Here is a 25,118-nt window from a genome sequence, read left to right on the forward strand (position 1 = left end):
CACACACACATATATATAAAAGTTACATATTTTAATAAAGTATACTACATATAAAAGATATAATGCTAATAAGCATCTCATTAAAAGAATAAAAACTGAAAACCACCAGTTTGTAGAGAGTGGCTAGATAGCTGCATAGAGAGTTCTAATAGAATAGGTCCTCATTGACCGACACGTTTCGCCAATTGTTGCTTCATCAGGGCTTAAGAAGACCATATAGTACTCGTCTCAATGCAAAAACCACACATGCACACAAAATCCCTGGGCAGGCGCTGGAATACAAAAGAAGAGATTGACTGGAGAGATATCGCCTATGGACTGATAGTCACGGGGGAACATGTAGTCCACCGGGGCCCAGATTAGCTACATAGGTCCAAGACACCGGAACACCGGAGGCAACTAGCATGTCTAATATATCAGGGAATATACGGTATTTTTGCATACGTCCCTGCTCCCATACCGACCTATATATAGGTCTCCTGTAGAACTTGATATGTAACCTAAATAGCAAGGTCCAAAAGTTCCTGACACTACTAGTCAGAGTCCCCAGACATGTCCAAATCTACCGGGGCGGTGGTAACAGCCAATGGGTGGGTAGACCTGTTTGATCTATTGAGGTGGTATTCAGTGTGCTTGCATATTTGAGTGCTCCTATGTATCTGATTCAGATGTCTATTCCCCAATCTCTCCGGTCAGCATTATCCCAGTATATGCTTCTGCTCTGTACAGTCTGACAATTGTTGGGGGTTATAAGTAATTTCCTAGCAAAAAGTACAGATTTCACCACTTCCCAGCAGCCCACCATCAAATCTCGTTCTGTGTGGACGTCATATGGCCGCGCCGTATTCCTAGGACGTCATATGGAGTGACCCGATCTCTGTAAACAGCTGGTAACGTGGCTCTTTAACCATGTGATCGGCTGTGTCCAATCACAGCCGGTCACATGGAAATGTGGAAGTGCCGATCAGCAGTACCTCCTTGCAGGGAACACCCGGACAGGTCATCAGTGCCCGGATTACAGTAAAGCCCCCCCCCCCCAGTGACACCAATCTGTGCCCATCAGTGACACCAGTGCCCATTAGCGACGCCAGTCAGTGCCCATTAGTGATGCCAATCAGTTCTGCCTTTCAGTGCCTGCTCACCATGTCGCCCATTCGTGCCACCTATCAGTGCCCACCAGTGCCACCTATCAGTGCTGCATCAGTGCCACCTATCAGTGCCCACCAGTGCCACCTATCAGTGCCCACCAGTGCAGCATATTAGTGCCTCATCAGTGCAGCATATTAATGCCTCATCAGTGCCACCTCATCAGTGCAGCCAGTGCCCATCAGTGCCGCCTCATTAGTGCAGCCTATCAGTGCCCATCAGTGCCACATATTGGTGCCCATCAGTGCAGTATATTAGTGCCTCATCAGTGCCCTCTATCAGTGCCAATCAATGCAGCATATTAGTGCCTTACCAGGGGCCATCAGTGCCACCTCATCAGTGCAGCCTATCAGTGCCAATCAATGCAGCATATTAGTGCCTTACCAGGGGCCATCAGTGCCACCTCATCAGTGCAGCCTATCAGTGCCAATCAATGCAGCATATTAGTGCCTTACCAGGGGCCATCAGTGCCACCTCATCAGTGCAGCCTATCAGTGCCCATTAGTGCGGTATATTAGTGCCCATCAGTGCCTATCATATTAGTGCCCACCTATCAATGCAGCCAGTGCCCATCAGTGCTGCCTCATCAGTGCAGCCCATCAGTGCCACCTCACCAGCATCCATCAGTAAAGGAGATAAATTACTTATTTACAAATTTTACTGACAGAAACTAAGAAAAACTTTTTTTTTTTTTTTCAAAGTTTTCGGTCTCAAAGTTTTTTGTAAAAAAAAATAAAAAACCCAGCAGCGATTAAATACCACCAAAAGAAAGCTCTGTTTGCGTGAAGAAAATAATTAAAAATGAATTTGGGTACAGTGTTGCATGACAGCGCTGAAAGCTGAATAATAGCCCGGGCAGAAAGGGGGTGAAAGTGCCCGGTAGTGAAGGAGTTAAAACAAAAAGTGCCATAAAGAGCCCGGTCCATCAAGTGGCTCTTGTATGTAACTTTGTACTGCGTTGCTAGAGAAAAGTTTTGATCGGGGGTGGGGGGAATCATGTTAGGTCACGGAGCAATCGTTCACTACATGGTTCCACGCAGATTCCTACAAGCTGACAGCGTGTCAGAGGTCATTAGCGTCCCGGCATCAATCGGTGAACATTCCAACTGACCGGCTGTGACACTTGACGAGATTCACAAATCAGCGGTGTCAATCGAGGACTGAACGCTCTGCAAACTATCTCTGGACCGGCACCAAGACAGGCGGAAAAGAGCTGGAAATGATTGAATCAATGAAAGAAAAAAAAAAAAAAAGTTACACCAACTCCAAACTTTGTAAGTTGTTGAGACGGAACAAAGGTCACTGGGGGGTCGGCAATCTTAGTGCATGGAAGGTTCCTTCTAGAAGCCGGTCACATGTCACTTATAGGTGGTTTGAGTAAAATGTTAGATTTTGGGGACCCCCAGAGGCAAGACCCAGTAGGCTTGGTCTCCACCTGTAGGCAGGTGCAGTTAGCTACTTTGCCACTAGGTGGCTTTGTACCCGAATAGTGTCTGGTTACAGCAGACAGTGTCATCAGGTGTTAGGCCCCTTTGAAGCCCACGTACACACGGTCGGAGATTTTGCCAACCAAATCCGTCGGATTTTGCCCTTTGGATTTAGTCCGACGGATTGTGTCCGAAACTGTTGCATACACATGGTCGGGCCAAGTTGGTGAAAAATCCGACCTTTCAGAACGTGATGACGTAATTTCGTTACGATGGGACTACATTCAGGCTAGTAGCCAATAGCTTTGATGTAGGAATTTAATCTGAGCATGCGTGGCACTTGGTCCGATGAAAATGCTCTACACATGATCGGATTAGGTCCGTCCAGCCCAGTTGGTTGGGAAATATTTCCAACATGTTGGAAAATTGGGTCGGACGGAGATTCGGACGGAATCAGTCCGATGCATACCACACACAGTCAGATTATCTGACGACACGGTCCGATAAGACTCATTCCGACAGATTCTCCGACCGTGTGTACAAGGGCTGAGACAGAGTCCTACTGCAGTTATGTCAGAACCCATGTATAAGTCAGGTGGGGGAGGGGGGGGGTGGGCACATGCTGTTTTGGAGCATGGGAGCCAGGCACCCCACACCTAGGGCAAGAGGCCGAGTACAGGGGACCTGTACATAGGTGGAGCCAACAGTAGTAATTCAGTCCCTTCTGGAGGTGGGGGGCAAGAGCGGATTACAAAAGGCATTTGGAGATCCCTATGTGGACCACGCGGTACATCGCTGGATTGGAAGGGTGATATCTCGGTTATCGCTGCAGCAATGATCAAGATATCCGTTTTTTGGGCCGGTGATTCCCTTCAATGCAAAAGGTAATTCTAGTGACTAAGGAGCCGCTGACTTACTTTTACAGGCGGTGGATGGAGGTCTCACCCCCCCCCACTGCTGCCTTTCCCGAGTGACTGCAACCAGCGGCACCCCGGTTCCTGGGACATGGTGAGAGGAACGGATGTTCTTCCTCCCACTGAGTTTCGTCAGAAACCGGAAGCGCTGAGGATTTAGTCACTGCCGGTTTCAGTTTTTTCGTTGACCCTCCCCGGCCGTTAGCGGCCAGGAAAGCAGCCGATCGGTGTGTGATCGGATGCATTGGAGGCCAGAGGAGAGATCATGGGTCTAATAGAACCCAAATTTCTCCATAAATCAGACCTGTCACCAAACCCCGGACAAGGGGTGGCTACCCTGGGCACTGTGATATCATGTGAGGTGGAGGCGCCACAAAGAGATTACGGGGGGTGGATTTGTGTTGGAAGGGGGTAAGTATTGTCCTATGGGCACTGTGATATCATGAGAGGTGGGGGGCGCCACAAGGAGATTACGGGGGGGGGGGGGGGGGAGATTTGTTTTGGAAGGTGGTAAGTATTGTCCTATGGGCACTGTGGTATAATGTGAGGTGGGGGGCGCCGCAAGGAGATTATGGGGGGGGGGGGGTTGGATTTGTGTATTGTTCTATGGGCACTGTGGTATCATGTGAGGTGGGGGGCGCCACAAAGGAGATTACGGGGGGGGGGTGGATTTGTGTTGGAAGGGGGTAAGTATTGTAATATGGGCACTGTGGTATCATGTGAGGTGGGGGGCGCCACAAGGAGATTACCGGGTGGGGGGAGAGGGTATTTGTGTTGGAAGGATGTAAGTATTGTCCTATGGGCACTGTGGTATCATGTGTGGTGGGGGGCGCCACAAGGAGACTGGGGGGGAGGGGAGTGGATTTGTGTTGGAAGGGGGTAAGTATTGTCCTATGGGCACTGTGGGATCATGTGTGGTGGGGGGTGCCACAAGGAGACTAGGGGTGGAGTGGATTTGTTTTGGAAGGGGGTAAGTATTGTCCTATGGGCACTGTGATATCATGTGAGGTGGGGGGCGCCACAAGGAGGTTACAGGGGGGGATTTGTTTTGGAAGGGGGTAAGTATTGTCCTATGGGCACTGTGGTATCATGTGAGGTGGGGGGCGCCACAAGGATATTATGAGGGGGTTGGATTTGTGTTGGAGGGAGGTATTGTTCTATGGGCACTGTGATATCATGTGTGGTGGGGGCACCACAAGGAGACTAGGGGGGGGAGAGGAGTTGATTTGTGTTGGAAGGGGGTAAGTATTGTCCTATGGGCACTGTAGTATGATGTGTGGTGGGAGCGCCACAAGGAGACTGGGGGGGGGGGATTTGTGTTGAAGGGGGTAAGTATTGTTCTTTGAGTGGAGATAACTGGATGGCAGTTCATTCACTTGATTGTTCTTACAGGCGGTGGTAGCGGACATCACCCCCCCCTGCGCTTCTACCAGAAGTTAAGCATAGAGATTTGACCAGGTAACCAGATATGACCTTCGGAGGCCCGGACGCAACGCTATGACGTCATGTCCAGGTGGCGGAAGTAAACATTGCCGTGTACTCGACTGGAAAGGCCCGGTTAATTTTTTATTTTTTTTTATCTCGCCCTTTCCAGCCTATAGGAGAAATGTGGGGTCCCCATCTCTCCATAAAGAGGACCCGTCACACACTATTCACCTTACAAGGGAGGTTTGCTATAAACAAAAAAAGAGCAACAATTTTCAAAAACAAACAAAAACTATTATTTTTTTTACTAATAAATATATAAAAAATAAAAAATAAAGTCTTCCTCAGTTTAGGCCGATATGTATTCTTCTACATATTTTTGGTAAAAAAAAATTCCCAATTAGCGTATATCGATTGGTTTGCGCAAAAGTTATTGCGTCTACAAAATAGGTTATTGATTTATGGCATTTTTACTATTATTTTTTTTTTTTTTGCTAGTAATGTCGGTGATCTGCGATTTTTAGCGGGACCGCGGACATTGAGGGCGGACAGATCGGACACTTTTGACACTTTTTTTGGGACCAGAGTTATAAAAATGCACTGATTACTGCATAAATGATACTGGCAAAGAAGGGGTTAACACTAGGGGGCGATCAAGGTTTCCTAGGGAGGTACTTTTTAACTGTGGGGGGGAGGGGACTGACAGGGAGTACAGAGAGAGCGAGAGATCGCTGTTCCTGATCACTAGGAACAGAAAATCTCACTCTACTCCCCTGACAGAACGGGGATTTGTTTGTTTACACTGGCAAATCCCCGTTGATTGGCTCCCCCCGCTAGCGAATGGACGCGCGCCCCCACAGGTAGCCGTGTATGTGCCCGACGTACAATGATGACGATTCACACAGGAGAACCAACCTGCCACAGTACAACTGCCACGGCCGGTCGGGGAGTAGTTAAAGAGAAAAGTGGAAAGAAAAAAATGTATAAATAAAAGTAAAATAATTTTTTTTAAAGCGCCCCCGTCCCTACGCACAAAAGCGAACGCATAGGTAAGCCGCGCCAACATATGTAAATGGTGTTCGCACCGCACACATGAGGTATCGCCGCGATCGTGAGAGCGAGAGCAATAATTCTAGCACCGGACCTCCTCTGACGCTAAACACGCAATCTGTAGGAACTTTTAAACCGTCTCCTATGGAGATTTTTAACCACTTCAATACCGTCCTGCCCAGGCCAATTTTTAGCGCTGTCACTTTTTAAATGACAATTGCGCGGTCATGCAACACTGTACTCAAACTACATTTTTATCATTTTATCCCCACAAAGAGAGACTTCTTTTGGTGGCATTTGATCACCTCTGCGGCTTGTATTTTTTGCTAAACGAATAAAAAAAGACCGAAAATTTTTGAAAAAAAAACCCAAAACTCGTTTTTTCTTTATTTTTGTTATACAATTTTGTAAATAAGTACGTTTTCTCCTTCACTGATGGGCACGGAGATGGCACTGATGAGGTGGCACTGATAGGCGGCAATGATGGGCACTCTTAGGTGCCACTGGTGGGCACAGATAGGCGACACTGATGGGCACTCATAGGTGGCACTGGTGGGCACCGATAAGCGACACTGATGGGCACTGATAGGCGACACTAATAAACGGCACTGCTGGGCACTGAAAGGCGGCACTCATGGGCATTGATGGACACTGATGGCTGGCACTGATAGATTTCTCTGATAGGCATCACTGGCAGGCATTTTTCATTGGCACTGATTGGCAGCTGCTTGGGCACCGATTGGCATTTCCCTGATGGTCTAGGGTGCAATACCTGGTGGTCCACTGTGGTGGCCATCCCTGGTGGTCCTGGCGGAATCCTGGTGGTCCTGGGTGGGCATCCGAGGGGGGGGCTGCGCTGATAAACAATCAGCACAGATCCCCCCTCCCCCGTCAGGAGAGCAGCCGATCGGCTCTCCTCTACTCTCATATCTATCAGACGCGAGTGAGGAAAAGCCGGTCAACGGCTCTTCCTGTTTACATCGCGATCAGCCGTGATTGGACATGGCTGATCACATGGTAAAGAGCCTCCATCAGAGACCCTTTACCCAGATCGGAGTTGCGGTGTGTGAGACTGAAACTCCGCAACAACGATCGCCGCGATGCGCGACTCCGGGGGGGGGGGTGGGCGCAGCGGCTTGATGTCGTGACCTCATCATATGACGTCCGGTCAGGATAATGCAACCGCTTTGCCGCCGTCATCTTACTATATGGCGGGTGGCAAGTGGTTAAGTACCGTACTTTGTCGCCATTCCACAAGAGGGCGCAATTGTAAAGCGTGACATGTTCGGTATCTATTTACTCGGGGTAACATCTTTCAAAATATAACAAAAAATTGGGCTAACATTATGGTTTGGCTTTCTTTTTTAATTCATGAAACTGTTTATTTATTTATTTTTAAACGCATTTGAAAAATTGCTGCGCAAATACCGTGTGGCGTAAAAAGCAACGACCGCAAATTTATTCCCTAGGACAGTGGTGGCGAACCTTGGCACTCCAGATGTTTTGGAACTACATTTCCCATGATGCTCCTCTACACTGCAGAGTGCAAGAGCATCATGGGAAATGTAGTTCCAAAACATCTGGGGTGCCAAGGTTCACCATCACTGCCCTATGGTCTCTACTAAAAAAATAAATAAAAAATGTTTATATGTAATATATATATATATATATATATATATATATATATATATATATATATATATATATATATATTTTTTTTTTTAATATTAGAGCTGCACAATTAATAGTCAAGAATCGTTATTGCGATCTTGACTAAAGTGTTTCACGATTCTTTCTATGCAGAGAGTTCTCTCTGCTCTTCTGAAGCCCTCAAAAGAAAGGAAGAGAAAAAACTGGGCAGTCTGCCAAGAATCAAAACATTCTTTATCAGTTGAACTTAAAGCGGGATTCCACCCTAAATTGGAGCCTCTGCTGATCGGATCCCTCCCCCCCTCCCGTGTCACAATTGACACCTTTCAGGGGGGAGGGGGGTGCAGATACCTGTCAAAGACAGGTATTTTCACCCACTTCCGGGCATAGACTCCCGTGGGAGTCTACGCCATTTCCTGTCCTGCCGCACTGTCTGCTGGGACACACACGGGTCCCAGTGACAGCGCGGAGAATTCCTATTGCGCGGCGCGACTCGCGCATGCGCAGTAGGGAACCGAGAAGTGAAGCCGATTCGCTTCACTTCCTGATTCCCTCACCTAGAATGGTGGCGGCAGCAGCCGAGGGCTGAGCGATCGATCGGCCTCAGCTGCCGGCATCGCTGGAACCCGGGACAGGTGAGTGTCCATTTATTAAAAGTCAGCAGCTGTAGTATTTATAGCTACTGGCTTTTAATATTTTTTTTTTTGGTGGAATCCCTCTTTAAGTATTAACATTGTAACAATTTGTCAATGGAATAGACTTCCTGTTTAAGTGAAAAGTTTAACCACTTAAACACTAAACCTTTTTCTGACATTTGTTGGTTTCACGTTAAAATCATTTTTTTTTTTGCTAAAAAAAAAAGAACCCCCAAACATTTATTTATATATATATATATATATATATATATATATATATATATATATACACACAGTGGTGTGAAAAAGTGTTTGCCCCCTTCCTCATTTCCTGTTCCTTTGCATGTTTGTCACACTTAAGTGTTTCGGAACATCAAACCAATTTAAACAATAGTCAAGGACAACACAAGTAAACACAAAATGCAATTTGTAAATGAAGGTGTTTATTATTAAAGGTGAAAAAAAATCCAAACCATCATGGCCCTGTGTGAAAAAGTGATTGCCCCCCTTGTTAAAACATACTATAACCGTGGTTGTCCACACCTGAGTTCAATTTCTCTAGCCACACCCAGGCCTGATTATTGCCACACCTGTTCACAATCAAGGCATCACTTAAATAGGAGCTGCTTGACACAGTAAGGTCCACCAGAAGATCCTTAAAAGCTACACATCATGCCGAGACCCAAAGAAATTCAGGAACAATTGAGAAAGAAAGTAATTGAGATCTATCAGTCTGGAAAGGGTTATAAAGCCATTTCCAAAGCTTTGGGAATCCAGCGAACCACAGTGAGAGCCATTATCCACAAATGGCGAAGACATGGAACAGTGGTGAACCTTCCCAGGAGTGGCCGGCCGCCCAAAATTACCCCAAGAGCGCAGCGACGACTCATCCAAGAGGTCACAAAAGACCCCACAACAACGTCCAAGGAACTGCAGGCCTCACTTGCCTCAGTTAAGGTCAGCGTTCATGCCTCCACCATCAGGAAAAGACTGGGCAAAAATGGCCTGCATGGCAGAGTTCCAAGGAGAAAACCACTGCTGAGCAAAAAGAACATCAAAGCTCGTCTCAATTTCTCCACAACACATCTTGATGATCCCCAAGACTTTTGGGACAACATTCTGTGGACCGATGAGACAAAAGTGGAACTCTTTGGAAGGTGTGTGTCCAAGTATATCTGGTGTAGAAGGAACACTGCATTTCATAAAAAGAACATTATACCAACAGTAAAATATGGTGGTGGTAGTGTGATGGTCTGGGGCTGTTTTGCTGCTTCAGGACCTGGAAGACTTGCCGTGATAAAAGGAACTATGAATTCTGCTGTCTACCAAGAGATCCTGAAGGAGAATGTCCGACCATCTGTTCGTGTACTCAAGCTGAAACCAACTTGGGTTCTGCAGCAGGACAATGATCCTAAACACACCAGCAAGTCCACCGCCGAATGGCTGAAGAAAAACAAAATGAAGACTTTGGAGTGGCCTAGCCAAAGTCCTGACCTGAATCCTATTGAGATGTTGTGGTATGACCTTAAAAAGGCCGTTCATGCTCGAAAACCCTCTAATGTAACTGAATTAGGACAATTCTGCAAAGATGAGTGGGCCAAAATTCCTCCAGGACGCTGTAAAAGCCTCATTGCACGTTATCGCAAACGCTTGGTTGCAGTTGTTGCTGCTAAGGGTGGCCCAACCAGTTATTAGGTTTAGGGGGCAATCACTTTTTCACACAGGGCCATGATGGTTTGGATTTTTTTTCACCTTTAATAATAAACACCTTCATTTACAAATTGCATTTTGTGTTTACTTGTGTTGTCCTTGACTATTGTTTAAATTGGTTTGATGTTCCGAAACACTTAAGTGTGACAAACATGCAAAGGAACAGGAAATGAGGAAGGGGGCAAACACTTTTTCACACCACTGTATATATATATTTTTTTTTAGTAGACACCCTAGAGAATAAAATGGTGGTTGTTGCAATATTTTATGTCACACTGTATTTGCGCAGTGGTCTTTCAAATGCAATTAAAAAAAAAAAATTACTTTAATGAATAAAAAAAAAAAAAAAAAAAAACTAACCAGTAAAGTTAGCCCATTTTTTTGTATAATGTGAAAGGTTTTTCACATTGCGAGAATCGTAATCTTTTTATTCTAAGCAAAAAAATTGCGATTCTCATTTTGGCCAGAATCGTGAAGCTCTAATATATATATATATATAAATTTGGGGGCTCCGAGTAGTTTTCTATCCAAAAAAAAAAAAAAAGAAAAAGATTTTTACATGTAGGAGAGAAGTGCCGGAATAGGCCCCCGGTATGGAAGTGGTTAATCCAGATTTTCCCTATGCAAGCTTTGCATTGGACAAAGTAGGAAATCGCAGCATGGGGCCCCTCCTGTGCGTACGGCCATAAAGCGGCGCGGCAATAACGGAAGCGCGGCTGGTAAGACGGCGACGGAATGTTTCCGTATGATCTATAAGGTTGCCGGAATGTAGGTGCAATAAAAAAAAAAAAATGATGAAAGCGTCAAGGATATGCCAGCACGTCTCCGGAGAAAACTTAACTGGTATGAAAAGATTAACCTTTCCGGGTCCCATCTGGTAGAGATGGGGGAGAAAAAAAAACTAATAAGGTTTCTTAATGCAGAGAGAGGCGCCCCCTGGGATCAGTCACCGAGGCTTACAGCCTTGTCACATCCCGGGAAAGGGAACTTTTACAAGGCAATATATACAGGCAGCTGATGGCAGCAGAAGTATTAAAAGATACATTCCAATTACAGCTGAAAAACGAAAACCTTGAAATACGCCCACCGGCCACTTTATTAGGTACACCTGTTCAATTGCTTGGTAACACAAATCAGCCAATCACATGGCAGCAACACAATGCATTTAGGCATCTAGTTGTGGTGAAGACGACTTGCTGAAGTTCAAACTGAGCATCGGAATGGGGAGGAAAGGGGATTTCACCAACTCTGAACGTGGCATGGTTGTTGGCTCCAGACGGGCTGGTCTGAGTATTTCTGGGATTTTCACACGCAACCATCTCTCGGGTTTGAAAGGGAGAAAATATCCAGTGAGCGGAAGTTGTGTGGAAGAAAATGCCTTGTTGATGTCAGAGGAGAATGGGCAGACTAGTTCTAGATGAAAGAAAGCCAACAGTAACCCCAATAACCACTCGTTACACACAAGGTATGCAGAATACCATTGCAAGCGACAAGCTGCATTTGGTGGCAGGCAAAAGGTTGCAAGTGACAAGCTACATCGGGTGGCAGGCATCGGTGGCAAGTGACAAGCTGCATTTGGTGGCAGGCAACGGTGGCAAGTGACAAGCTGCATATGGTGGCAGGCAACGGTGGCAAGTGACAAGCTGCATTTGGTGGCAGGCAACGGTGGCAAGTGACAAGCTGCATATGGTGGCAGGCAACGGTGGCAAGTGACAAGCTGCATTTGGTGGCAGGCAACCGTGGCAAGTGACAAGCTGCATCTGGTGGCAGGCAACCGTGGCAAGTGACAAGCTGCATTTGGTGGCAGGCAACGGTGGCAAGTGACAAGCTGCATTTGGTGGCAGGCAACGGTGGCAAGTGACAAGCTGCATTTGGTGGCAGGCAACGGTGGCAAGTGACAAGCTGCATCTGGTGGCAGGCAATAGTGGCAAGTGACAAGCTGCATCTGGTGGCAGGCAACGGTGGCAAGTGACAAGCTGCATTTGGTGGCAGACAACGGTGGCAAGTGACAAGCTGCATCTGGTGGTAGGCAACGGTGGCAAGTGACAAGCTGCATCTGGTGGCAGGCAACGGTGGCAAGTGACAATCTGCATTTGGTGGCAGGCAACGGTGGCAAGTGACAAGCTGCATATGGTGGCAGGCAACGGTGGCAAGTGACAAGCTGCATTTGGTGGCAGGCAACGGTGGCAAGTGACAAGCTGCATATGGTGGCAGGCAACGGTGGCAAGTGACAAGCTGCATTTGGTGGCAGGCAACCGTGGCAAGTGACAAGCTGCATCTGGTGGCAGGCAACGGTGGCAAGTGACAAGCTGCATTTGGTGGCAGGCAACGGTGGCAAGTGACAAGCTGCATTTGGTGGCAGGCAACGGTGGCAAGTGACAAGCTGCATTTGGTGGCAGGCAACGGTGGCAAGTGACAAGCTGCATCTGGTGGCAGGCAATAGTGGCAAGTGACAAGCTGCATCTGGTGGCAGGCAACGGTGGCAAGTGACAAGCTGCATTTGGTGGCAGACAACGGTGGCAAGTGACAAGCTGCATCTGGTGGTAGGCAACGGTGGCAAGTGACAAGCTGCATCTGGTGGCAGGCAACGGTGGCAAGTGACAATCTGCATTTGGTGGCAGGCAACGGTGGCAAGTGACAAGCTGCATATGGTGGCAGGCAACGGTGGCAAGTGACAAGCTGCATATGGTGGCAGGCAACGGTGGCAAGTGACAAGCTGCATTTGGTGGCAGACAACGGTGGCAAGTGACAAGCTGCATCTGGTGGTAGGCAACGGTGGCAAGTGACAAGCTGCATCTGGTGGCAGGCAACGGTGGCAAGTGACAATCTGCATTTGGTGGCAGGCAACGGTGGCAAGTGACAAGCTGCATATGGTGGCAGGCAACGGTGGCAAGTGACAAGCTGCATATGGTGGCAGGCAACGGTGGCAAGTGACAAGCTGCATTTGGTGGCAGGCAACGGTGGCAAGTGACAAGCTGCATCTGGTGGCAGGTAATGGTGGCAAGTGACAAGCTGCATTTGGTGGCAGGCAACGGTGACAAGTGACAAGCTGCATCTGGTGGCAGACGATAGTAGCAAGTGACCAGGTGCATATGGTGGCAGGCAATAGTGGCAAGTGACAAGCTGCATCTGGTGGCAGGCAAATGTTGCAAGTGACAAGCTACATCTGGTGGCAGGCAATGGTGGCAAGTGACAAGCTGCATTTGGTGGCAGGCAACGGTGGCAAGTGACAAGCTGCATTTGGTGGTAGGCAACGGTGGCAAGTGACAAGCTGCATTTGGTGGCAGGCAACGGTGGCAAGTGACAAGCTGCATTTGGTGGCAGGCAACGGTGGCAAGTGACAAGCTGCATTTGGTGGCAGGCAACGGTGGCAAGTGACAAGCTGCATTTGGTGGCAGGCAACGGTGGCAAGTGACAATCTGCATTTGGTGGCAGGCAACGGTGGCAAGTGACAAGCTGCATATGGTGGCAGGCAACGGTGGCAAGTGACAAGCTGCATATGGTGGCAGGCAACGGTGGCAAGTGACAAGCTGCATTTGGTGGCAGGCAACGGTGGCAAGTGACAAGCTGCATCTGGTGGCAGGTAATGGTGGCAAGTGACAAGCTGCATTTGGTGGCAGGCAACGGTGACAAGTGACAAGCTGCATCTGGTGGCAGACGATAGTAGCAAGTGACCAGGTGCATATGGTGGCAGGCAATAGTGGCAAGTGACAAGCTGCATCTGGTGGCAGGCAAATGTTGCAAGTGACAAGCTACATCTGGTGGCAGGCAATGGTGGCAAGTGACAAGCTGCATTTGGTGGCAGGCAACGGTGGCAAGTGACAAGCTGCATTTGGTGGCAGGCAACGGTGGCAAGTGACAAGCTGCATTTGGTGGCAGGCAATAGTGGCAAGTGACAAGCTGCATTTGGTGGCAAACGGTGGAAAGTGACAAGCTGAATATGGTGGCAGGCAATGGTGGCAAGTAACAAGCTGCATTTGAAGGCAGTCGATAGTAGAAAGTGACAAGCTGCATCTGGTGGCAGGTGATATGACTAGCTGCATCTAGTGGCAAGCTGCATCTGAAGGCAGGCGATGGTGGCAAGTGACAAGCTGCATCTGGCGGCAGGCAACGGTGGCAAGTGACACATTGCATCTGGCGGCAGGCAACGGTGGCAAGTGACACATTGCATCTGGCGGCAGGCGACGGTGGCAAGTGACACATTGCATCTGGCGGCAGGCGACGGTGGCAAGTGACAAGCTTTCATTTTATATTACAATGTAACAATAGAAAAAATGCGCTCCAATCTTCCTGACACCACAACAACCATGGTGCCGTGATGATTGAAGCGTTACCACCAGTCATTGCCCTGACAAATTGGCCATGGAGCCCACCTCGCCCACTACCCCACCGGTCCTTGGCAAAGTTTTCTTCCCACTACACCAGTCCCCAAAAAATTGGGGACGGCTGCGGTAGTACACCCGTGTAAAGTAGGCCTGAAAGATAAGATACCTCCACATATCATCCAATCTAGACACGGCTTTAATCCTGAGACATTCTCCCCACGTCAGACATTTGTCGGTCAGCTCGATCCGCAGGACGCCAGCAACTGAATAATCATTCGCTGAAATGCCCGAGACAATTCGTCTCCAATATTGACCGGCCATTAGGTTTGGGCACGCAGGTGATATTTATAGCATTTGCCTGCTGAAGGGAAATGATAAATCTGGAATGTCACTGTGAACGATCGGCATGCAGGAAAATCTACTGGATGATCGGTTATTAGACAGTTCTGTGAAGAGAATAGCGTGACCGCACATGGGAATGAGGAGCGAGAACAAACACGAGTCACTGAACAGGTGGAACGGGGCTTGTTTTCTTTTCCCCTGTCGGAAACGTTCGTTCTCTGGTATTAAACGTTCACAATAATCTGCCTCTCCGCTCGTCCCGGCGCTTTACATACGTGTGTGTGGCAGTTCACATCAGATGACAGGCTACTGATGTTATGGGAGGGCGCCATTAAAGTGTGTCTCCGGGCAAAATCCATTTCCAAGCCGTACATCTGTGCGGACTTGCATCGAATCAACAATGCACCCCTCCACTACTACAATGCACCCCCCACTACTACAATGCACCCCCCCACTACTACAATGCACCCCCCCACTACTACAATGCAACCCCCTACTACTACAATACACCCCCCTACTACTACAATGCACCCCCCCACTACTACAATGCACCCCCCTACTACTACAATGCACCCCCCACTACTACAATGCACCCCCCCACTACTACAATGCACCCCCCCACTACTACAATGCACCCCCCCACTACTACAATGCAACCCCCTACTACTACAATACACCCCCCTACTACTACAATGCACCCCCCCACTACTACAATGCACCCCCCTACTACTACAATGCACCCCCCCACTACTACAATGCACCCCCCCCACTACTACAATACACCCCCCACTACTACAATGCAACCCCCACTACTACAATACACCCCCCTACTACTACAATGCACCCCCCACTACTACAATGCACCCCCCCACTACTACAATGCAACCCCCACTACTACAATACACCCCCCCACTACTACAATGCAACCCCCACTACTACAATGCAACCCCCTCCCCCACTACTACAATGTACCCCCCACTGCTACAATGCAACCCCCACTACTACAATACACCCCCCCCACTACTACAATGCAACCCCCTCCCCCACTACTACAATGTACCCCCCCACTACTACAATGCACCCCCTCCCCCACTACTACAACGCAACCCCCCACTACTACAACGCAACCCCCCACTACTACAACGCACCCCCCACTACTAAAATGCACTACCCCCCCCCACCTCCATTCCCGCTCTTCTTACCCAGTGATTCTGCTAGAATGTCCCCTTTGTACATCATTCATGTGGAGGGGATGACAATGCTGTACGATCACTTTTCAGGTTGCAACTACGGACGCCACCCTTTCTTCAGGCCAACCAAACATTTTATCGGCACATGGCGATTTTTTCTCGATTTTCTTTTTTTTTTTTTACTATTTACTAGAACGGTGATCTCCAAACCACCGCCTTTGCTTGCTTTTATCCACACTCCCTCCCCCCATCACCCCCCAACCAATGTCAGCAACATGCACAACAGGACACGATTCCTCCCACTGATACCAATGATGGGGCACTATTCCTTCCACTGACACCAATGATGGGGCACTATTCCTCCCCACTGACACCAATGATGGGGCACGATTCCTCCCCACTAACACCAATGATGGGGCACAATTCCTCCCCACTGACACCAATGATGGGGCACTATTCCTCCCACTGACACCAATGATGGGGCACTATTCCTCCCACTGACACCAATGATGGGGCACTATTCCTCCCACTGACACCAATGATGGGGCACTATTCCTCCCACTGACACCAATGATGGGGCACTATTCCTCCCACTGACACCAATGATGGGGCACTATTCCTCCCACTGACACCAATGATGGGGCACTATTCCTCCCACTGACACCAATGATGGGGCACTATTCCTCCCACTGACACCAATGATGGGGCACTATTCCTCCCACTGACACCAATGATGGGACACTATTCCTCCCACTGACACCAATGATGGGGCACTATTCCTCCCACTGACACCAATGATGGGGCACTATTCCTCCCACTGACACCAATGATGGGGCACTATTCCTCCCACTGATACCAATGATGGGGCACTATTCCTCCCACTGACACCAATGATGGGGCACTATTCCTCCCCACTGACACCAATGATGGGGCACGATTCCTCCCCACTGACACCAATGATGGGGCACGATTCCTCCCCACTGACACCAATGATGGGGCACGATTCCTCCCCACTGACACCAATGATGGGGCACAATTCCTCCCCACTGACACCAATGATGGGGCACTATTCCTCCCACTGACACCAATGATGGGGCACTATTCCTCCCACTGACACCAATGATGGGGCACTATTCCTCCCACTGACACCAATGATGGGGCACTATTCCTCCCACTGACACCAATGATGGGGCACTATTCCTCCCACTGACACCAATGATGGGGCACTATTGCTCCCACTGACACCAATGATGGGGCACTATTGCTCCCACTGACACCAATGATGGGACACTATTCCTCCCACTGACACCAATGATGGGGCACTATTCCTCCCACTGACACCAATGATGGGGCACTATTCCTCCCACTGACACCAATGATGGGGCACTATTCCTCCCACTGACACCAATGATGGGGCACTATTCCTCCCACTGACACCAATGGTGGGGCACTATTCCCCCTACTGACACCCATGATGGGGCACTATTCCTTCCACTGACACCAATGACGGGGCACTATTCCTCCCACTGACACCAATGATGGGGCACTATTCCCCCTACTGACACCCATGATGGGGCACTATTCCTCCCACTGACACCAATGATGGGGCACTATTCCTCCCACTGACACCAATGATGGGGCACAATTCCTCCCCACTGACACCAATGATGGGGCACAATTCCTCCCCACTGACACCAATGATGGGGCACAATTCCTCCCCACTGACACCAATGATGGGGCACTATTCCTCCCACTGACACCAATGATGGGGCACTATTCCTCCCACTGATACCAATGATGGGGCACTATTCCTCCCACTGATACCAATGATGGGGCACTATTCCTCCCACTGATACCAATGATGGGGCACTATTCCTCCCACTGACACCAATGATGGGACACTATTCCTCCCACTGACACCAATGATGGGGCACTATTCCTCCCACTGACACCAATGATGGGGCACTATTCCTCCCACTGACACCAATGATGGGGCACTATTCCCCCTACTGACACCCATGATGGGGCACTATTCCTCCCACTGACACCAATGATGGGGCACTATTCCTCCCACTGACACCAATGATGGGGCACTATTCCTCCCACTGACACCAATGATGGGGCACTATTCCTCCCACTGACACCAATGATGGGGCACTATTCCTCCCACTGACACCAATGATGGGGCACTATTCCCCCTACTGACACCCATGATGGGGCACTATTCCTCCCACTGACACCAATGATGGGGCACTATTCCTCCCACTGATACCAATGATGGGGCACTATTCTTCGAACTGTTGTCAACAATGGGGCACTATTCCTCTTCCCAACACCAGAGGAAATGCTGTTTACTCAGACTGACACCAGCACATTTTCTACTTCCATTAGCCACAGTTCCCCCCCCATAAAGTTTGAAGATAGTAAACTGGCTCTTTGTTTAGAAAGTGTGGAGAACCCGCTACTATAGGATTGTAGAAGACCTGGGAGATCTTCGGGTGCCCCAAGGAGAGTAGTAGAGAGTCATGGCCACTAGCAATAATCACTGTGTATGCCCGTCAAGGACGGCTCCCCACCGTTTGGGACGGCTCAGATTGATGCTACATCTACCTAGGTGAGTATGTAGGTTTTTCTTTTTTTCAATAACGCACACTTCTCTTTTAATACCTTCAGTGAACAGAGAGCCAAATCTCTGTTTTAAGAGCCCTGAGGGAAAAACGCGTCAGCGGGAGCCGTATCTGGCAACAGTAATGATGTAAAAATGGCCACACAGCAGTACCAATAAAGTTTATTGACAGTGAAGAAACACACATAGCAGCGTGTTGCCTGGTATTTGGTTTGCCATTTGGAGGTCCTAGGTGTGCCGGATAATGTGTCTCCGGTGAGCGGTGCGGTTTAGACCTCCAACATCTCCACCACGTCCCCTATGATGTGAAGGCCATCAGGAGGAACCATGTGTCTGCATCATTAGAGGACTCAGCGCAGAGAACTATGACCGGGGGGAGAAGGACTGGAACGTTGAATGCCAAAGAGTCGGAGGCAGCGCTGGACCGCAGAGAAGGAAATCCGTATATCTTCTACTGCAAGTTTACAGATCTGACAGGGTCTCTTTAACCCCTTCAATACCGGGGGGCACTTTCACCCCCTTCCTGCCCAGGACAATTTTCAGCTTTCAGTGCTGTAGCACTTTGAATGACAATTACGCGGTCATGTAACACTGTACCCAAATTACATTTTTATCTTTTTTTTTTTTTTTTTGGGAGACCGATAGAGCTTTCTTTTGGTGATACTCAATCGCCAATGGGTTTTTTATTTTTTGCTAAAAAATGAAAAAAGGCCAAAAAGATAGTTTAAACCCCCCCCCCCCCCCAAAAAAAAGAAACGTTTTTTCTTAGTTTCTAGTGGTAAATTTTTATAAATAAGTCATTTTTCTCCTTCACTGATGTACGCGGATGATGCTGCACTGAAGGGCACCGATGAAGTGGCACTGATGAGGCACTAATAGGCATCGCTGATGGTCACGTCACTGATTGGCATCACTGATTTGCACTGTTGGGGCTGCACTGATGATCGGTGCCCTGATTATCTGTGCAGATCTCCCCTGTAAGGAGATGCTGCCGATCGTCTCTCCTCTCCTCGCACGCTGTCAGTGATTGGACACGGCTGATCACATGGGTAAAGAGCCGCGTCATCGGCTCTTTACCGAGATCGGGGAGGCGCCACTAATGGGCACACGGGGAGAGTGGGACGACATCGACCCAGAACAATAGAACCACCCTGCAGCCGTTATTTCCCTATACGGCGGGTGGAAGGTGGTTAAAGTTTAAAATGTTGTACAAGTTCACTTCCCATCAGTGCTGTATATAAGAGCTGCCTCATCAGCGCCCGTCAGTGGAGCCTATGAGTCCCCGTCAGTGGAGCCTATCAGTGCAGCTTCGTCAGGGCTCAATAGTGGAGCCTAGCAGTGCCCGTCAATGGAGCCTCATCAGTGCCCGTCAGTGGAGCCTCATCAGTGCCCGTCAGTGGAGCCTCATCAGTGCCCGTCAGTGGAGCCCCATCAGTGCCCGTCAGTGCAGCCCCGTCAGTGCAGCCCCATCAGTGCCCGTCAGTGCAGCCTCATCAGTGCCCGTCAGTGCCCGTCAGTGCAGCCTCATCAGTGCCCATCAGTGCAACCTATGAGTTGCAGTCAGTGCAGCCTATGAGTTGCGGTCAGTGGAGCCTATCAGTGCCCGTCAGTGGAGCCTATCAGTGCAGCCTCATCAGCGTTCATCAGTGGAGCCTCATCAGCGTTTGTCAGTGCAGCCTAGCAGTGCCCATCGGTGCAGACTCATCAGTGCCCATCGGTGCAGACTCATCAGTGCCCATCGGTGCAGACTCATCAGTGCCCATCGGTGCAGACTCATCAGTGCCCATCGGTGCAGACTCATCAGTGCCCATCGGTGCAGACTCATCAGTGCCCATCGGTGCAGACTCATCAGTGCCCATCGGTGCAGACTCAGTGCCCATCGGTGCAGACTCATCAGTGGAGGAAAATTACCCATTTTCTAAATTTTATGACAGAAATTAAGAAAAAAAATTTTCTTTTCAAAATGTTTGATCTTTTTTTGTTTGTTTAGCAAAAACTAAAAAACCCCAGTAATAATTAAACACCACCAAAAGAAAGCTCTGTTGTTTGGGTACAGCGTTGTATGACTACGCAAATGTCATTGAAAGTGTGACAGCACTGAAAGCTGAAAATTGGTCTGGGCAGGAAGTGGGTGAAAGTTCCCAGTAAGCAAGTGGTTAATGGAGGCTTCACCTCCCTCTTATTGTAAGAGCTGGAGGGGTGTGACACAGCCTCTGACTGGCAGAAATCCACCGACACCATGTTATTGGCAAAAAATAATAAAGCTTTGATTTCACATACACCACAGTATATATTTGTATGACAATTTAAAACAGATTATTGATATTAACTATTTATTTTTACTCTGTATTCCAAAAGGTTGTTTGTTTTTTTGAACATGTGACCAGCAGCAGAGGACTAGAAGCTCCTCCTGCTTATGTTTCCCTGCAGACAGGCTGGGAGAGAGCCGGGTCATGTGACAGCTCTGGACATCGGATTAGGAAAAAGGGATTTTTTTTTTCCTTTTTTAATTAAAATAAATTACAGAGCCACCATCCATATACAGAAAATAGAAGGGGCGATGTAAATTAAACAGTGAGTGAGCGTCTAGTATCACTTTAGCGTCTTTAATTCTTATAAAAACAAAACAAGACGCAACAATCCTTGGGTCTGCCCCACCCCCGCCACTATTTCCTGCACTCTGATAGGCTGCGTTCTAATGAACAATGGTTTGATCCGTGATATAGTGATATATAGTTGCTTCTGCATTACATAAATGAGCATAAATAATTCATTTCAAGACCGTAAATGGCAGATCTCGTACCTGATGTTGACCAAGGCATGGGTCACCTTGCTGGCGGGTTCCTTCCACTGTCCTGCATTGGTGGAAAGACGAAGAACTGGAAAAAAAAATAAAAAAAGGTTTGTTTAAAACAGGAGGTAAGTGTTCATTCAGGGAACAAGGTGGGCATATCAATTCATGTTTGGAGTCTTCATAAAACAGTTTAAAGTAAAGTATAAAAGGATTGAGAGACTCAAAAAAATTGTCGGACTTTGTGGGCACATAATGAGAGGAGAACTCATTAAAAAATATATATATATATATATATATACACATTTTATTACAGCATGATTAAAAAAAAACAAAAAAAAAAAAAAACATACAAACAACACACTGTATAGACACAAATAACATACTGTGAGTATCGCCTCTGATCTATATCATTATATAATATATAAAGTACCATCATCCAGAAATTACAATTTTAACCACTTGACCACTGGGCACTTAAACACCCTTAATAACCAGACCAATTTTCAGCTTTCGGTGCTCTCGCATTTTGAATGACAATTACTCAGTCATGCAACACTGGACCTATATGAAATTTTTGTCCTTTTTTCACACAAATGGAGCTTTCTTTTGGTGGTATTTAATCACCGCTCGGTTTTTAATTTTTTGTGCTATAAAAGAAAAAATACAGAAAATTCTGTAAAAAAATGAATTTTTCTTTGTTTCTGTTAAAAATTTAGCAGATTAGTAATTTTTTCTTCATAAATTTTGGCCAAAATTTATACTACTACATATCTTTGGTAAAAATAAGTACAAATTGGTGGATATTATTTGGTCTTTGTGAAAGTTATAGAGTCCACAAGCTATGGCGCCAATATCTGAAAATTGATCACACCTGAAGTACTGACGGCCTATTTCAATTCTTGAGACCCTAACATGCCAGAAAAGTACAAATACCCCCCAAATGACCCCTTTTTGGAAAGAAGACATTCCAAGGTATTTAGTAAGAGGCATGATGAGTTTTTTGAAGTTGTCATTTTTTCCCACAATTCTTTGCAACATCAAGATTTTTTTTCCTTTTTTTTTCACAAAATTGTCATATTATCAGTTTATTTCTCACACAGCATATGCATACCACAAATTACACCCCCAAACACATTCTTCTATTACTCCCGAGTACGACGATACCACATGTGTGAGACTTTTACACAGTGTGGCCACATACAGAGGCCCAACATGCATGAAGCACCATCAGGCGTTCTGGAGCCCCCAGGACAATTCTGACATTTCTCTCCTACATGTAAAAATCATCATTTATTTGCTAGAAAATTACATAGAATCCCAAAACATTATATATGTTTTTTTAGCAAACACCCTGGAGAATACAATGGTGGTCGTTGCAACTTTTTATCTCGCACGGTATTTGCGCAGCAATTTTTCGAATGCTTTTTTTTTGGAAAAAAAACAGTTTTGTGCTTAAAAAAAAAAAACACAGTAAAGTTAGCCCAATTTTTGCATAATGTGAAAGATGAAGTTACACCAAGTAAATCGATACCCAACATGTCACTCTTCAAAATTGCACACGCTCGTAGAATGGCGCCAAACGTCGCTACTTAAAAATCCCCATAGGCGACAATTTAATTTTTTTTTACTGGTTATATGTTTTGAGTTACAGAGGAGGTCTAGGGCTAGAATTATTGCTCTCGCTCCAACGTTCGCAGTGATACCTCACATGTGTGGTTTGAGCACCGTTTTCATATGTGGGCGGGACTTACGTATGCGTTCGCTTCTGCATGCGAGCACATGGGGACAGGGGCGCTTTAAAAAAAATATATATAATTTTATTGTTCATTTTACGTTATTTATTTTAGTTGGACATTTTTTTCCCCAAAAATAAATTTTTTGATCACTTTTATTCCTATTACAAGGAATGTAAACATCCCTTGTAATAGGAATATGGCATGACAGGTCCTCTTTACAGTGAGATATGGGGTCAATAAGACCCCGCATCTCACCTCTAAGCTGGGAAGCCTGAAAAAAAAAAATCTGGATTTGATCGTATTGGCGAGTCGGTAGAAGCACCGCAGGGCAGCAGGAGGGGGGGGGGGGGGTGTCTATGGCTGGGTATTGCAGGGTATTGGAGGGTGTTGCAGAGCATTGCAGGATATTGGAGGGTGTTGCAGAGCATTGCAGAGTGTTGCAGGGTATTGGCGGGTGTTGCAGAGCATTGCAGAGTGTTGCAGGGTATTGGTGGGTGTTGCAGAGCATTGCAGAGTGTTGCAGAGCATTGCAGAGTGTTGCAGGGTATTGGCAGGTGTTGCAGAGCATTGCAGAGTGTTGGCGGGTGTTGCAGAGTGTTGCAGGGTATTGCAGAGTGTTGCAGAGTAATGCAGGGTATTGCAGAGTATTGCATGGTATTGCAGAGTATTGCAGGGTATTGCAGGGTATTGCAGGGTATTGCAGGGTGTTGCAGAGTGTTGCAGGGTATTGCAGAGTGTTGCAGGGTATTGCAGAGTGTTGCAGAGTATTGCAGAGTGTTGCATGGTATTGCAGAGTAATGCAGAGTAATGGCAGGGTATTGCAGAGTAATGCAGAGTAATGCAGAGTATTTGCAGGGAATTGAGGGGTTAATTTTCGGTGAGCAGCGATGTGGGCACTGCAGATGCAGCCCACATCGCTGCTGACACCGATCTCTTCCCCCTCCGCTGTTCCGATCGGTACAGAGAGGAGGAGGGAGGAACCGGCGTCATAACATGACGCCGGCTTGTTTACAAGTGATCACTCCGTCATTTGACGGAGCGATCACGTGGTAAACGGCCGCTATGAGCGGCCGTTTACCGTGATCCGTAATGCGCCGGGTCCTGTGGACCCGGCGGTCACGGATGCTCTCGAGTGCGCGCCCCAGGGGGGAATTCTGGGAGGACGTCATATGACGGCCTCCCAGAGATAAGAAACCGCCCTGTAGCCGTCATTTGGCTATAGGGCGGTTGTTAAGTGGTTAAAGGAAGAGCTGAAAATGGAAATGCCGGGTAGTCGCTCACACTACACCCATAGGCAGCTCCATCCAACCATATGGTGGATTGGACTATACCGGTACTTCATAGTTCATAGTTAGTAAGGTTGAATAAAGACACCAGTCCATCCAGTTCAACCTGAGTGAGTGTCTACAATTGTCCCTATCCCTGTACATTGCACACTCATGTTGGTCCCTACCCTCAAGGAGCCCACAATCCAAGGTCCCCATTCATATCCTAGGGCCAATTTTGAACGGAAGCCAATTTACCTACCTGCATGTCTTTGGATTGTGGGAGGAAACCGGAGTACCCGGAGGAAACCCACGCAGGCACAGGGAGAACATGCAAACTCCAGGCAGGTAGTGTTGTGGTTGGGATTTGAACCAGCGACCCTTCTTACTGCTAGGTGAGAGTGCTAACCACTACACCACTGTGCCGCCACTTGATAATAAACAAAAACGAATGAAATTTAAACTTTAATAAACACATAAAACAATACAATGACAAAACATAACTTTAAAAAAATTACAGTGATATGCTGATTGGTGTGCATATCACTGTATTTTTTTTAAAGTTATGTTTTGTCACTGTATTGTTTTATGTGTTTATTACAATTATATTAAATTTTAAATTTCATTAGTTTTTGTTTATTATCAAAGGACCGGTATAGTCCAATCCACCATATGGTTGGATGGAACTGCCTATGGGTGTACTGTATAGACACAGTTACCCAATAGTGCAGTAGAGAAGGTTGAATCGAAAGTATAGAGATTGACTTTATAATATGTCTAGTAAAACAGAATTGATCCAATAAACCAGGAGTCAAAAAAAAAAAAATACACCATATAAGAAATTCAATCAAAAGGTCCTTCTATATAAAAGATCCTAGTTATG

General features: G+C 47.3%; 1 protein-coding gene across 1 annotated transcript in view; it reads right to left on the minus strand.

Moving 5' to 3' along the window:
• The window catches only part of ARMH3 (armadillo like helical domain containing 3), a gene marked incomplete in the record, with an annotated part of 258,014 nt that overhangs the window by 79,550 nt on the left and 153,346 nt on the right, over nt 1–25,118 (minus strand). Inside the window, 1 exon segment of the mRNA XM_077455686.1 lies at nt 21,244–21,319. Within this exon segment, the coding sequence (XP_077311812.1) occupies nt 21,244–21,319 (76 nt within the window).

Source organism: Lithobates pipiens, unplaced genomic scaffold (genome assembly GCF_037356315.1).
Source record: "Lithobates pipiens isolate NorthernLeopardFrog02 unplaced genomic scaffold, aLitPip1_a1.2 Scaffold_25, whole genome shotgun sequence".
Lineage (NCBI taxonomy): Eukaryota > Metazoa > Chordata > Amphibia > Anura > Ranidae > Lithobates > Lithobates pipiens.